Genomic DNA, 17,232 nt, shown 5'->3' on the forward strand with positions numbered 1-17,232 from the left:
CCTCTTCTTTTCTTCTTCTTTCTTTTACCCAAAATCTTTTATGTTCTTCTTCACCAATCACTAATCACTGTTCACTCTACTCTCTCTTCTGCCTCTTCCCTTCTAACTGGTAAGTTTTTTTCCTCTTTCAATTCTCAATTTTCAGCTCCTTCAAGTACAATTATCTGTTTTTTGGAGTATGGGGTTTTCAGTTTTTTTTTTCTTTTGTAATTGATCAATTCTGAAAATTTTTTAGTCCAATTCTTGATTGTTCAATGGAGTAACAATCTGGAGATACCCTTTGCTCTGTTTGGGATGGTGAACACACCACCGTCATTGGAAAATTAAAATTTTGATTAATTTGGTTTAATTTTGATTTCGAAAGTTGCTGTGAATTCTAATGTTTATGTCAATTGTATGGAATGAGATTCGTTGTTTTTTGTTAATTATTTGGTGGGTTGATTTTATGAGTAAAGACGTTTCATTTTTGAGCGGTGTGGTGGGGTTGAGGTGTTTCTTTTTATTGAAATTACTGTGCTCCCTTCTTAAGGGTTTATTGATGGGGATGGATTGAAGTCTGATAAGTTTTCCCCTAATTTTAGTAATAGGGGCATATGGTTTGTTACTTTGGAGTTTACCTTTAAAGTTTCTTTTTTTGTGGTGGTGGTGGTGGTGGTGGTGGCAGGGGCGGAGTTAGGGTAGGGTATCACAAGGGTCGAAAGGTTATACTATATATACAAGATCAAAATTATTTTTTGTGTATATGTGTAGGTGTTGTTGAGCCCCTTTTGCTTCTTCGTATGTTTTACTTCTTTATATTTTGAATCCCGTTAGTCAAAATCCTGTTTCGCCACTGAGTGGTGGTGGTGGGGTGGATGAGGGGGGTATGCAGTTAAGTTGCTATGGCTTTTAGGTCTTGAGGCACAAGATATGAGGTAAACAGTAGCAAAGAAATCATAGAAAATGGGAAAAAATGATTTTATACTTCGAGTCTATCCTTCCTAGCTTTTTTTTTAAAGGTCTTGGGGCACTAGATATGAGGAAAACAGTCACAAAAATGGGGGAAAATGGTTTTATACTTCGAGTCTATCCTTCCTAGCTCTGTTTCTTTTTTCATATATTGTTTATTGTTGGTGTAAATCTGGTTAAAAAGTATAACTTCTTGCATGTACTATAACTTGTTTATGGAGTAAGGGAACTCCAGTATAGTGGCATATCTATGCAGTGTTATAATGTTATTAAAAGACATTACTTCGTCCCTTAAAGCTAAGCGATGAAATGATTAGTTATCACTTCATAGGTGAAGCAATGTAGTTTAGAGAAGTTTGCGCTTCAAAAAGCAGTACACAAAGTGATAACAATGAGAAAAATCTCAACTTTGAGAAGTTAGTTTTATATAGGCTTTATGTGTATTGGATGCTGAAATCAGTTATTTTAATTGCAAATTGTACTAAATTCATAGATAGTTGATATCTGGCTTTCTTGTTCTTCACAATTAGAAATGAAAGGTTCAGGACAATTGCCTTTGGAAAAAGGAATTAAAAAAAGACACAAACATGTTGTTCAAGTCGAAATAAATGTATGATTGTTAAATATTAGTCTTGTTCATCTCATGCATCCTTCATTACAGTTTAAGATCCTTTTGGTAGGACTTGGAACCTTATAGCAATGTGCTTCTGGAATAATTGTAGATTCCCTTAAACTTGATTTGCTGAGTTGCTTTGCTTTCTGTCTATCTGCCAGAACATTGTACGAAGAACTAAACTTACTAGAACTAGAGAAGCATGCAATCAGAGTCCAAAAGTGCAAATTGTGAGGAAGCTAGAACATATAATGTTCCGAATTCCACCCTAGAACCTTGGTGGAATACTGCTGGCAATAATCCTGTTTCTCTTGGATTGATGCGGGGAAGTGCATCAGATTCACCACCACCCGAACAAGCTGTGGATGGCCGATCACAATCTGATGGTGGATCCAACGAGGAAGATGATGATGCTCCTGAAAAATCACAAAGGACCATACCTATGCATTCAGGTATCTCTTCAATCTTGATTTTTCTTTTATCAGTAAATAAATTTTATTGATAGAAAAATATAGTTGAGCTCTAAGTTAGTGCTGAACTTTAAAAAGTGAGAGGCCCTCCTGTACAAAAACAACAAGGATAGGCTCCCCTATACAAAGTTCTCCTGTAGGGAGCTATAAAGTCGGCCATGCCTATTTCATCATATGTATCCTGTAAAATACATGAAGCTGCCAGTAGGCGTAAACACCTATATTTGAGGGTAGTTATTCTTTCCACCAAAATACCTTGTATTTCTCTCTTCAATCTAAAGAGGAGCTAAAATAAACCACTATGGTCATTGACAGAGTGATTTGGCCTGTTTTTCTTCATTTTTCTCTTTTTGACAAGTAATCTACTACTTTTTTCAACTAATAATATATGAATATTTGTTACCCTAATGTTGAATAGTATTGGTCTGGATGGAGCAATATGATCAGTGAGGATTCATTTAGCCAATCCTAATTTGCTTGAGATTGAGGCGTCGTTGTTAAAGGACTGGAAGTCTGTCATGATGCTTCATTTGCCTAGTTACTTTCTTCTTTTAAATCTTTTTCCATAGAGAGGAAAAAAGGTGACATATTTGTTGACGGGGGAAGTGTTTTGGTAAAGATGGGAAAAATATATATATCTTTTATGATGTTAATGGCTATAAATTACTTAAGTAATGCCTCTGCATTCTTGGTTCGGAATTAGATGGGAGTTATGCTCAAGTAGATCAGAATTTACAGCGAATTGCGTCAACCATACCTCCAAAGGATGATGGGAGCATAACACAACCCCCACAGCTTGAACTTGTTGCACACTCCATGGTAAGTATGTTTGACTCTATGGGGTTTGAGAAGTTTGATTTGCTTGTTGGGTTATCTCACCTTTTTTAATCCTTTCTGATTTTGATGTTATTCTGTAATTGACATGCAGGCATGTGCTCCAAATCTGTATGTTGACCCATACTATGGTGGAATACTGGCACCTTTTGGTCAGCCTATGGTATGCATGTGGTTCAAATTCATAACTTCCATTTTCCATTTTTTTTTTCCATGTTACTTTGCTTTAGGTCTGATACGTTAAGAGGACAATTTTACTTTTCTGCCAATTTATATTATGGGATACCTCTGGGACTGCTCAGTGTTTTATGTCCTTGGGGATATCTAAACATAGAAAGCTGCTTCTGCATGGTTGTTCAATGTGTCTTTTGGAAGTTGCTGAGACGTAGTCTTTAAATGAGTTGGTTTAACCATGATATCTTCTTGTAGTTAGCTTTATTTTAGAAACACTCACTTCCTCTGTATTGCCAACTCCCAGGTGACTTGCTTAATATCCTTCTTGTAATCATACATCTTACAACATTATTGTTCAATTCAGGATGAGTTATTTCTTCTTTCAATTGATTTAGAATGAGTGGCGCCCAGTGTGCACGGCCCTTTCCTTTAAATCATTGAATGGATTTTGTAGGACAGCTAGTATAAAGGGTATTCCGGATGCAGCTTCTTTCATTTGTCTTTTAAGGAACTCTTCCCTGTTTTTTCTACTGCGACTAACAAATACAGACAATCATTTCCCGAAAGATCTCTCTGCATGATATGCCTAGGGGATAGGAGTAGGAATGTCACGACCCAAATTGAGTCGTGAGTGGCACCCACACTTAACCTCCTAAGTGGGCGGACCAAGGAATCTAAACCCCAACATATTCCAATAATTCAACTACGAATAACAACAATAACGTGGAAACTCCAAAACTTATTAAAGTAACCAATCAAATAAACCTCTAAAGTCTATTACATATTATCCCCAAAATCTGAAAGTCATCACATCAAGGACATCTGTTCTTAACATATCAAGTCTAAAAGTATTAGAGATCCTAAAATAAGTAAATACGTTGGTCCATGTCCGAAAACCAAGGACATCACACCATAACTGAGAGAATCCAGCACGAGCTAGAAGGAATAGCTCACCCTGAAATCTGATGTGCGGGAGACTGGCTAGAGCTGAGGGCGAGTCGAAGTCGATGGTACACTTGCTGCACTCCACAAAAGAAAAACGCAGAAAACACAAGTAGGAGTCAGTACAAGGAACACGTACTGAGTAGGTATCATCGGCCAACCCAAAATAGAAACTAATATACAATGAGTAATAGTATAAAGTCAACTATAGCACTTAGCAGGTGATAAGAAACCACAACATGAACAAGTAACAGTTGAAGCAAGTACGTAATCAATCACAATATCAAGCACACACACGAGGACTCATGCCTCTACATCACACCCGTTTGGGAAATGCGTTCATTGAGATTGAGTACATTAAGTTAATTCAATATCTTTTTCCTTTAAGGTTACCGTGTCGGAACGTGACACTCCGATCCAATTACACCGTGTCGGAACGTGACACTCCGATCCAAAAATACCGTGTCGGAACGTGACACTCCGATCCAAAAATACCGTGTCGGAACGTGACACTCCGATCCAATAATATTATTAATTTATCATTTATTATCACTACTTTTCAGTTCATTAATAATATTACATCAAGCCTTCTTTATTCAAGGCATAACTTCAATAGAGAGGTGTTCAGATTATAAATCCCACGGTCTCAGGATTTTAGACCAATCACAACCACACAATCAAGCCACACAATCACACAGTCAAGTACATAGAGAACTTCACAATATCAGTCAATGCATATCAATCGCTATTAAGAGTTTATCTATCAAATAGAACAAACCATAACCTACCTCCACCGAAGAACCGAAGTAAAGCAGACTACTTCTCCAATGCTTTTCCCTTCCTCAATGCCTCTGAACCTTTCCAATCTATCAAATATATATGCATAATTTGTAAGTTAACAAGCCTATAAGCACTCATATTATTCTATGTCCCTCCTATATCCAAAAACTCACCTAATTCTATAATCAATTTCCTAAAGTTCAAACCTATGTGTAAGTCTTAATTCCTCCCATTAGCATATCTCTAATGGAATTTAAATAATTCGATGCACCTAATATTTAATAATATCTATCTCAATATATCTAAATTTAAATTATAATGTGACAATAATAAGAACAATTGAAAATCGGAAACTCACTGGTTTGCGAAACCAGTAGCATACTACGGAAATAAATCATAGAACTACCCTTCCAATCTATGTGTGTTATCACACCATGATCATTATCCAATGATTATATCATGGATACTTTTGAGCATATATTCCCCAAATTCACAAGGATCACAAGTAGCCGTAAGAAAATTATTGAATTTAACATCACAATTTCTAATTCTCTTCTTTAATTCTTTCCACTCAACTTTAATACTATAATAATGTCTTTTATCCCTAATTTCCTATACACAACCATAATATAATAATAATATTAATATTAATCTGCAACAACTACATCTACAACCCAAAGCCGCCACCACTCAACTTGCACTACATTTTATCCCTATATATTTGATATTGCACCACATGCAAACGCCTAATGGTAACTCTAAACCATCAAATATAAATTAAGGCAATTGAAGAATGAAGTTACCTGGGTGTCGGTTTTCACTGGTAGACGCCGCAGATAAGGTTTTCCTCTACCGTAAATCTTCTTGTCTAGTCTTTTAATTATTTAGGGTAAATAATTATCAACTAATAATTAAATAATTACTAAACCCTCTAATTTATTCTTATTCATGGGCCATAATTTAATTAACTAAATTATGGACTTAGTCCATTAACTACCACAAATAAAAACAATGAAAACCACCCCACTAAATTTATAATAGTAGTTACGAATAGTCTAAAATACCCATTTAAAATCTATCGAAAAGTCTTTTACGAAATAAAAAGCTCTAGTACTCAAAACGAGCAAATGGGTCGTGACAAACTTGGTATCATTAAAAAAAAAGATAAAAAAAAAAAATCAATTATAACATAGTTGTGCCTGGGGCTGGTTGATGGCTGAGCACAAGATTTTTTAAGATCTTAACTGAAGGTGCTATACAGGTCCCTTCTCATGTACTTGATATGCATCATCCGAGGATGCCTTTGCCTCATGAAATGGCTCAAGAGCCTGTTTATGTCAATGCCAAGCAGTATCATGGTATTCTGCGGCGAAGAGAGTCACGTGCGAAAGCAGAACTTGAAAAGAAGCTGATAAAAGGGAGAAAGGTTAGTATATGCCTCTTCCACTGGGCTGCTTGTTGGGTGTTCTTTTCTCCTGTTATCTAAAGAATGCATGATGCACCTTTTTAGCATCATATTTTTGTTACATGTGCCTGGCTGTTCTGGAGATATTCCCTTGTCCCGGATTGGAGATGTACCCACTCTTTGGCTGAGCTCACTTTTCTAAAAAAGAAATTCAACTGTTTAAGAATTTTATGTTACTTAAGTAGGAGGAAATGAAAGGTAGAATCTGCTATTACTTTGCTATTATCTGTGTAGAATACCGTCATTTTACCTTTTTAAACTGCTCAGTCAAAAACACCAGTCATGAATATAATTTGGTGAAAAGTGTTCCTTATGCTAATGTTTGGGCTATTAATAACCAATATCAGTTTCTCCACTGCTATATTTTTATTGTGAAGTCACAGGATTGGCTGACATGGTTTTGCACGAATTTTGTGCTGGTGATATGCAACATATGTTTGGTTTATTCTGCTTACTCATCCTCAGTTGCTGATACTTTCTGTCTTCCTCGTAATACAGCCATATCTTCACGAGTCGAGACATCAGCATGCCTTGAAAAGGGCAAGAGCTTCTGGAGGGCGTTTTGCGAAAAAGTCAGATGCTGGTACTTCGAAGGGAGAAGGCTCTGGTTCTGCTGTTTCTTTGCAGTCTGTGCATTCATCAGGTTCTGAACCTTTGCTGTCCAATGCTGCTGATGTTCCAGAGTGGCATAAGGATAGAAGTTTGGCTGAGCGTCAGCATTCTTATTCGAATGGTAATGGTTATGGAAAACAAAGCAGCTTTCAGGAATCGAAATATCAGGCCCAGTCTGCCCAGGTAGGGGAAGGAGGTTCTTCCGGCCAGCGATGGTAGAAACATCACATCACACCTTTAGTACCTCTGGTCCAAGCCTGGTGGCAATTCATCCTTGGCTTTTTATTTCAATGTTATGGAAAAGAGGGGTCATGCGCCTAGTAGATTCGATTCTTCCTTTCTGTACATAAAAAAAGGACTAGGACTAGAGTTGAAAAGGAAGAATTCAGTAAGCATATGGCTAGCTGTTTAGTGTAATTTAGAGGCTTGTAAACTGTAAAGTTATAGGTATGAAAAGTTGTAGGTAGATTGTATACTTGTCAACATTTCCTTTGTGCTGCTGTATTTTAGGATCTTGATTCTGTGAAACTTCGAATTTGTTGTTTAATTCGATGACAGTGGTTGCCTTTACGGGCTGTGAATGTGATAATCGTAGAATCTGGAGTTTGTTCCAAGTACAGCACATTGTGATGAAGTTCGTACAAGTTGGTCTGAACATCATTGTTTACTATCAAATTTGTTTGCAAATTGTTAGTGATGTTGAAGTTTATATGGTCTGCTGAAATGCTACTATCATTTTTGCATGGTGCAACTTTGTTTTGTGTAAAATTGATGAGTGTGAATCAATAATGTTGGTACTCTGAATTAAGAAAGAAGAAAAAAATATTCAGAGGTGTGTTTCGATAAACATTTGAAGTGTGTTTATCACCAACTATCACCAAATGTTTCCATAAACTGATAGTTGAGGTGTGTTCAGGTATGAAAAGTTAACAGATGATAGTTCGGATAGAAAACATTTACTAATAAAGTGACTATTTATTTTTTCGGCTAACAGCTAAAATTATTTTTACTGAAATATCTTTGATTTTAAAAAATCACATTTATCGCATTCGATACATTTTTTGGTAACAAAGTTACGGAATTACCCAAAGTGAATTCACTTCTCCTTCCGATCAATGCAAAAGTTATAGTATATATATGGGATAAGGGTCTGAAAAATACCCCAACTTTGGTCGGATTTGTTGTTGCGATACTAAACTTTCATAAGGACCTATTACCTCTCTAGACTATTTAATACCATATTTTTTACCCCCTGAACTATTTAATAGTGTATTTTAAAGGTATATATGTGCCCACGTGGACACATTACTATTTATAATTTTGCATTATTTTTTATGTCCACGTGGGCAAATATATATGTTTAAAATACGGTATTAAATAGTCTAGGGAGGTAATAAGTCCTCATGAAAGTTTAGTATCGCAACAACAAATTCGACCAAAGTTGAGATATTTTTCAGACCCTTATCCCTATATATATCTACACCACTAATCACATTTTTCATTGAAATATCTTTGATTTTAAAAAATCACATTTGTCGCATTCGAAATACTTTTTTTATTGGTAATCAAGATATGAAATAACCCAAAATGAATCCACTTCTCCTCTGGCCAATGCAAAAGTTATAGTATATCAACCACTAATCAATTTTTTTATTGAAATATCTTTGACTTTAGAAAAACACATTTGTCGCATTCGAAATACTTTTTTTTTTTTTTGTAATCAAGTTACAAAATTACCCAAAGTGAATCCACTTCTTCGTCCGGTCAATTCAAAAGTTATAGTATATCTACCAATAATCATACTTTTATTGAAATATCTTTGACTTCAGAAAATCACATTTGTCGTATTCTGAATGCTTTTATTTGGTAACCAAATTACGAAATTACCCAAAGTGAATCCACTTCTCCACTAGGTCAATGCAAAAGTTATAGTATATCTACCACTTATCACATTTTTTTTTATTGAAATATCTTTGACTTTAGAAAATCACATTTGTCGCATTCGAAATACATTTTTTTGGTAACCAAGTTACGAAATTACCCAAAGTGAATCCACTTCTCCGTCCGGTCAATGCAAAAGTTATAGTATATCTACCAATAATCATAATCTTTGACTTTAGAAAATCATATTTGTCATATTCGAAATACTTTTTTTTTTGTAATCAAGTTACGAAATTACCTAAAGTGAATCCACTTCTCCGTCCGGACAATGCAAAAGTTATAGTATATCTACCAATAATCATACTTTTATTAAATATCTTTGACTTTAGAAAATCACATTTGTCGCATTCAGAATACTTTTATTTGGTAACCAAGTTACGAAACTACCCAAAGTGAATCAACTTTTTCGCCTGGTCAATGCAAAAGTTATAGTATATCTACCACTAATCACATTTTTATTGAAATATCTTTGACTTTAGAAAATCACATTTGTCGCATTCGAAATACTATTTTTTTGTAATCAAGTTACGAAATTACCCAAAGTGAATCCACTTCTCCGTCCGGTCAATGCAAAAGTTATAGTATATCTACCAATAATCATACTTTTATTAAAATATCTTTGACTTTAGAAAATCACATGTGCAGCATTCTGAATACTTTTATTTGGTAACCAAGTTACGAAATTACCCAAAATGAATCCACTTCTCTGCCAGGTCAATGCAAAAGTTATAGTATATCTACCACTAATCACATTTTTATTGAAATATCTTTGACTTTAGAAAATCACATTTCTTACATTCGAAATACTTTTTTTTTGGTAATCAAATTACGAAATTACCCAAAGTGAATTCACTTCTCCGCCCGGTCAACACAAAAGTTGTAGTATATATATCTACCATTAACATAGGTGGAGACATGAATGGTACCATGCTATTGGTATTTCTTCTTACTCTTTATTTTATTGGAGTCACATATCTTATTTATTTTATTATTTCCTACTCTAAAAACTGAAAATATTGATTTACAGATTTAAAGTGAATTTCAAATTGTTTCTAATTTAGTTGATGTCTGTAAATTGAATTTTCTTCGTTTCTGTTATCAACATGGTGAAGATATCTGGGCTATCGTGGATGTTTCTATTGATATAATTGGAGAAGGTTCACGACAATGTGAAATTGAAAAATGTAGAAAGCTTCCATCTGATTATATTATTCAAGATATGACTAATGATTACTCCAAGGTAATTCAACTTAGCCTTCTTCCCATATTTAGTCCCATTAAGGCCTTTACACTTTTTCAAAATTTAATGAGTTAAAATTTTTTCATGTTGCACTAATATTCTTTTTGTTGGTTTATTTTTATCTATTTAGTTTAAGTAAGATTTATTGTAGTGTTATTTTTAGGTAGATATTGCAAATTCATCATATATTTAGATTTCCTAGTGTTGATTTTTCTTATATTTGGTTTTTTCCCCCTTGATATAGGTTTTTATATGAAATCGATAGAGTAATTTTAAACTTGTATCCTAATAATATAAATTTTCCATTGGCAATTTATCTATGAAGAAGTTTCTATAGTTCATAATTTAACATTATCATCTAATTGCAGATCTATCTTTTTGGGTTATCTTGATTAATCTATTTTGGTCAAATAACTGGTCAAACATTTTAAAAAAGCGACTGACATTTTCTCCTTAACCAGTCGTGCCGCCGCTACCTGCTCCCCTCTCTTCATTATCTCCTTCTCCTTTAAAGGATAGGGTTTAATAATTCGTCAATTTTTTATTCAATTTGAGTTATATTGATTTTGTTAGTTAGTTTATTGAATTTGTGTTTATTGATTGTTAGTTAGTGTTTGAATTTGGGATTTTGATTTTAGGATTAGTTTGAATTTGGGATCTTAGGACTAGTTGAAATAGGATGTTTTAGGACTAGTTTGAATTTGAAATTTTAGGATTAGTTTGAATTTGAGATTTTAGGACTAGTTTGAGTTAAGGTATTTAAGGACTTGTTTGAATTTGGGATTTTAGGACTAGTTTGATTTTGGGATTTTGGGACTAGTTTGAATTAAAGTATTTTAGGACTAGCTTTCTTGAATTAAGGTATTTTAGGACTTGTTTAAATTAGGGATTTTAGGACTAGTTTAAATTAGGGTATTTCTTCAATATACTCAAGAAATACACTAATTCAAACTAGTCCTAAAATTCCAAATTCAAACAAATCCTAAAATACCTTAATTCAAACTGGGTAGTCCTAAAATAATCTAATTCAAACTAGCTAGTCCTAAAATCTCAAAATCAAACTAATCCTGAAATTTCAAATTCAAACAAGTCCTTAAACACCTTAATTCAAACTAGTCCTAAAATCTCAAATTCAAACTAGTCCTATAATCTCAAATTCAAACTAATTGTAAAATTCCAAATTCAAACTAGTCCTAAAATCCCAAATTCAAACTAATCCTAAAATAAAAAATTCCAAATTCAAGTACTAACTAACAATAAATCATTCAAACCAACAATCAATAAACACAAATTCAATAAACTAACTAACAAAATCAATATAACTCAAATTAGATTTTTTTTTGATGAATTATTAAACTCTAACCTTTAAAGAAGAAGGAGAGAATGAGAGATCGAGGGGAGCAGGCAGCGGCAAGCAACAAGCAGTAGCGACAGCGAGCAGGCAACGACGACGCGACTGGGTGAGGAGAGAATTAGAGAGAGAAAGAGGGGAAGAGATGAGAAAAATACAATCTTGTCTCCCAAATTTTTTCTAAAAAATGATGGACAACATCTCTTTGTCCATCGTTCTTTTAAAAATGCTTGATCAACATTTTGACTAAAAAGCGACGGACTAAACGACACTGTCCGTCGCTTTTTAAATATGATTGAGCAATTATTTGACCAAAAAGCGACGGATTAAGAGATGTCGTCCGTCGCAAATTTTAAAAAATAATTAATAAATAAAAATAACTCAAAAACGACGGACAACGTGGTTAATATTTTATTTAAAAATTAATTCTTTTTAATAAAAAGCGACGGACGACGTATATATATATTTGGCGCAAAAATCCACGAAACAGACTAAGAGATATCGTCCGTCACTTTTTGTAAAATAATTTTTTTAAAAAATATTTTAACTAAAAAGCGACGGACAGTGTGGCAAATGTCGTCGCCTTTTGGAGCGACACTGTCTGTCACTTTTCTGTCCGTCGTTTTTTAGCAGTTTCTTAGTAGTGAACCTTAGTGAGCCTATTTGTGTGATATTAAGTGCCACAAAGACCATTTGGTTTCCGGAGGAACCACAACGTTTATTTCTGTTCTTCAAGAACGAACAAACGAGGAGCCAATGGGATTTCTTGTCGAGTAATAGTCCCATGCCACAAATGGTCCAAATTTTAAAGGGTGAAAATCATGATAGTAGTATTTCTCTTTTCCGTGCTAATGTGAGTAATTAATTATTATATATGTTTTCTAAAATCATAACAACATTAATTGTTGTAACTAATAATTAATTTCTAAATAATATTTTCTTTTCTTTTGAATTCATAGGGGGATGGTACTAGTGCTAACGAAGAAAACAGTTAATGACCGCATTTTGAGCACTATTTAGTGTAAGTGATACTCTAGGACGTTCGTTTGGTTTGAAAATAAGTTATGTTGAAATAAGTTATCCTGTGATTAGTTATTTAGAAATTATTTTTTATTGATTGTTTGATTAGTTGTATTCAAAATAATATGAATTGGATTATTTCTAAGAATAAATTATTTATTTACCAAAATACCCTCCATCTTATTCAGTTTCTTATATTTTCTATGCGAGTTTTTGTTATTCATTCTTAAAAATAAATTTTAATCTTATTTAACTTAAATATTTTCATGTGTGCATTCTCATGATTGTAGCATATGTGTTTAAAAAGTAAATTAAAGGATCATTTATTATTAGTGTCATGATATTATTGTATCGAACTATTTTTTTGAGTTTACTTAAATTTTCTCCTATTTAATGGTCTACTACTCGTTTGATTTTTTTTTAAAAATATTATCATGCCTAGGTTCGATCTCCAACCTAGGCCTGAAAATTAATATTCGGCGATAAATCCTACCATTTGATAGTGTTGTTTTTAGAATGAGCAGTATAATTTTTAAGGTTGATATCATGAATAGTTGTATATTGAAAAAAAAATGAATTAGAACTGCGAGATTTAAAACGATTATAAAAAAAAAACATAGAGAATGGTGGCTATAGAGAGTGCAACATAACCGCTGAGTGAAGAAAACAAACTCTTGAAGGACAATAGAGCTACGATCAAGAACATTATAGAGGTGAGAGGGATGACTTTAGATTTAACTAACCTTGCACCAGTTTGTACGATTTGCAGACAACACAAAAGAGAAAAATAGAAGAATTTTTATTAACTGAACTTTCCAATTAGCTGACTAATAATTAAGCTGAATATGTAACAAACTATTGATAAACGAAAAATCATGTTTTTATTCATAGGGAAATGGAAAGTACAAGATTTTATTTGCATCGCGGGATAAGTATACACTAGACTTTGAATCCTGCAATTTATAAAAAAGAAGAATTAAAGTTAAGAGCTTTAAGCATGAAGGAAGTAAGCAAATTCATTGATATTATGAAAGATCAACTTGAATACCTGGAGGTAACACACTAATATCTTTTCTTGTGCCTTTTCATTCTCGTAAGCAAACAAGTTTCCAGTTCTGGAAGCTTTAATGGGACCATGAACCTTATTATATGTCAAGTTTAAAATCTGCAAATCAGGAAGGGCTCCCAACCATTTTGGAAATGTGTCATTCAACTCATTGTTACCTAGATGAAGGAGTTTCAAATATTTGCAATTAATCAAAGATTCTGGGACTTTCCCCTCTAGCTTATTCCTGTCCATTTGAATGATTATGAGTTGGTTTCCAATACTAAAAGTTGTATTAATTGTCCCGCTAAGACTATTGTTGCTTAAATCCAAAATCATAAGTTCACTCATCTCACCCAAACATAGTGGGATTGTTCCCTCCAAATTATTGCTGCCCAAATCTAGCACAACCAGTTTTGTCAGATTGCAGATGGTTGAAGCAATCTCTCCACTAAGATTATTGTGTGAAAGGAGAAGAAGTCGTAGGCTCTGCTGGATTGGAATAGGACCTTCCATCTGATTTTGTTTTAGAGAAACAACATCAAATGATTTGGAATAGAACTCCTGAATGTTTCCACAGAAATGGTTGTATCTCAAGTCTAACCATTCAAATGATGGGAGGGAGAATATCCATGATGGTATAGTCCCATTCAAGTGGTTTGATGACAATAAGAGTGATTGTAGGTTTTGCAGTCCGCTTACATTGGAAGGGATTGGACCAGTTAGGGAATTGGACGAAAAATCTAACATTTCAAGTTGCGTCCAGCTTTTGTTAAAGGATAAGAACTCAAGTTGGCCATTAAAGTTGTTATTTGCAAGTGATAACGACCTCATCTTTCCAAATCTAAAGAAATCAGAAATTGGTCCTTCAAGATGGTTATCACCAAGGTCCAAAACCTCTATGTTGGTGAGATTCCATAGAGGTTTAGGAATAGACCCCGAGAGATTACAAGAAGCTATTCTCAATGTACGCAGTGAAGGTAGATGACCAAATGATTCAGGTATCCTACCAGTAGCATTCAAACCACTGAGATATAACTCCATAAGTGATGCACTGCTATTCCATTTGGTTGTGGGAAACCTAACGGTGAGCTGGGGATTGTCTGATAAATCAAGAGATTCCAAGTTGGAAAGGTGGAAAACTCCTTCGGGCAATATCCCGTATATCTGCGTGTCTGAAAGTCCTAGATTTGTTAAATAAGAAGACAAATTCAAAGGAATGGTGGAAGAGATGTTCACGGAGTTAAGGTTGAGCTCTCTTAATCGGGTCAAGTTCTTAAGGAGCAGTTCAAAATTGTAAGGTCCGAATCTAAGCTCTGAATATATATTACTCTGGATACTAAGAACTTGTAATTTAGAAAGACTAGAGATTTCTACTGGGATTAGACCTGTAAAATTTGAATACGACAAATCAAGATGTATCAAGCTAGAAAACTCACCAAATTTAGGTGAAATGAGCGATCCAGAAAAATCAAGCCTTTTGAGATTGGAGAGTTGAAAGAGGCTACTATTGGAATGAAACTTGCCTTGAAGTTGGCTGCAAGTGAGGTTAAGCTCAATCACGTGTCCTGTCGTCTCGTCACAATAAACTCCATCCCATGAGCAACAATTTATGCTCTTGTTCCATGAAAGAGTTTTCGGATGAGAAAACTCACAGTAAGCAGAAGCAATAGGACTTAATGTAAACATATGCTTGAATTGTAGAAGAGCAAGAGCTTGATCTTTGGGGCACAAATGAGATATGGATGAGCAGAAAGCAAGTTGACAGAGGAAGGGTAATAGCATAAAAAATACAAGTTTTACGTAACTCATTTCTGCACTAAAATGTTCAAAACTAATTAAGTTGGTAGAGAATAAATGTCTGTTTTGTTCCTCTATTCAATAATTTTGATGAGGTATATATAGAACAAATTAAGCAAAGAATTTTACGAAGAAAAAATATATTCCCCAACTTTGCAATTTAGAGCGAATATACCTCTTATTAAAAACGTGATGCATATACACCATCATTTAAATAATGGTGTTTATATATTCACGACATCTAACAAATGGTTTATATTTACCACTCTCCTTGACATAATGATTTTAAAAAATAAATAAGTCCTAAAACTGGATTTTTAATTTCAAAACTATCATGCGCCTTTAAAAATTTACCTCACCCGTTTTTTTATCCCTCCGAACCTGACCTAACTAAAAAAAATAGGTCCTCTTTTATTCAGATTCGACCCAAATCCATTTTAAGATTGAGTAGTAGAGAAATTGAGATTTTTTTCATTCGGATCGGGTTAGGATCGGAGGGGTAAAAAAAATGGATGAGGTATTTTTTAAAAGCCACATGTCATTTTTGGATTATATAAATGAATTTTTTTTAGTTCAGTAATTATAAGTCTTTGTTAATGATAAAAGATAAATATTCGCTAATTATTTGAAGACGAGGACATCTATGCATCACTTTTTAATTAACAAGGTTTATATTTTCTCTAGATCACAAAGTTGAGGAGTATATATATCTCTTTTTTCCAATTTATGATGCACATTTAGTTTTAGCCTTGGAGTAATCAATTCTAGGAAGGTCACCTAGTCATTCTATGTCAATTTCAGTGTGTTACACAATATGTATGTTGTGTAGTACCTTATCATAGACAAGGATATCACATAAAAAGTTGTTTTGGCTCTCTTTAACAACCATACACACAACATTCCCTTTCTACTACAAAAAAAAAAAAAAAGATGAAAAAGAAAATTCCTACTACAAAAAAATCAAAAATCATTTTACTTTGTTTTCCCACTTCTTATCTCCTCCTCATGAATCATGATAGACCTTGTGTTTATCAAGCTCAATTCAAATATTTATCAAAATAGTTGAAGTTATAAAATTTTGTAGAAATATTAGAATTTAGGATAAATGAAAAGAGAATAGATTAGTGTTCAATTGATGTGTTATTAATAATTTTAATTTAATATGTCATATTCCTAAAGCTGGAAATTAATTGATCATGAACATGTTCAATGTTTGTTAATTACTTTTCAAGAATAAGATTTTCCACAATTTTGGAACTGGAAGTGGTAAAGCACAGAGATAATTTGGAGATAAGCAGAGTAGTGATACTCTTAATGATGAGAGACATTTAGGGGGAAATTATGCAAGTTTTTCTCAAAACGAATAATATCACACTATGTAATTAAGAGTCTTCTGCACATAATTTGTGCAAGCGATGTTGGTCTATACGAGATATGTCAAGCTAAGTCCCACCACTTGTAAAAACACATGAATTTTGTTAGATACCTTATTAGACAAAGATGTCACAAAAAATATGTTTGTTTTGCTGCCTTAACAACCCTCCACACACACCACACAATTTTAATTATCTTTGAAATATTTAGGAGCCAGAATACATAAATATGCCCTTTAACTTGGCTTTAGTTGACTTGCCCTTCAATTTTGAGGGTACATAAGTAGACACTTAAACAAAACACGTGTTGTGTTGTTAGTTGAAAATTGAAATAGGTGTTTAACCCTTAAACAATTTCCTTTTTTCCGAAGTTAATCTTCAAATTACACGCTTGACTATAAGAATTGGAAATTTAACGTTGAATTCAAAAAAATTTAAGAATTCGAAAAATAACAAAAAAAAGAATGTATTTACACTTTTCTCACTCAAAATTACTCGCAACAAATCAAAAAACATCTCAAATTTACATTCATCGTAACACAACTTCAATTTTCAATTTTTTTTTTCAAATTTCACAAATAGAACAAGACCAAACGCTGCGGTAACATTTTGTTATACCACGTT

At 33.5% G+C, this 17,232-nt stretch overlaps 3 protein-coding genes across 3 annotated transcripts in view; 1 reads left to right on the forward strand and 2 right to left on the reverse strand.

Moving 5' to 3' along the window:
- LOC125812549 (calcium-dependent protein kinase 8-like) overlaps positions 1-17,232 on the reverse strand; it is a 198,285-nt gene that overhangs the window by 141,982 nt on the left and 39,071 nt on the right. The gene's annotated exons all lie outside the window — the stretch shown is intronic.
- LOC125812554 (nuclear transcription factor Y subunit A-1-like) lies at positions 1,269-7,407 on the forward strand. Its single transcript, XM_049492037.1, has 6 exons — positions 1,269-1,364; positions 1,723-2,008; positions 2,724-2,850; positions 2,960-3,028; positions 6,023-6,187; positions 6,725-7,407. Exons 2-6 carry the CDS (start codon positions 1,764-1,766, stop codon positions 7,055-7,057), a joined length of 939 nt encoding a protein of 312 aa, XP_049347994.1. The 5' UTR covers positions 1,269-1,364; positions 1,723-1,763; the 3' UTR covers positions 7,058-7,407.
- On the reverse strand, positions 13,382-15,282 carry LOC125812516 (receptor-like protein Cf-9). The gene has a single exon (XM_049491991.1). It carries the CDS (start codon positions 15,245-15,247, stop codon positions 13,382-13,384), a length of 1,866 nt encoding a protein of 621 aa, XP_049347948.1. The 5' UTR covers positions 15,248-15,282.

The sequence above is a fragment of the Solanum verrucosum genome, unplaced genomic scaffold (genome assembly GCF_900185275.1).
Source record: "Solanum verrucosum unplaced genomic scaffold, falcon-dt-bn FXZP01000120.1, whole genome shotgun sequence".
Lineage (NCBI taxonomy): Eukaryota > Viridiplantae > Streptophyta > Magnoliopsida > Solanales > Solanaceae > Solanum > Solanum verrucosum.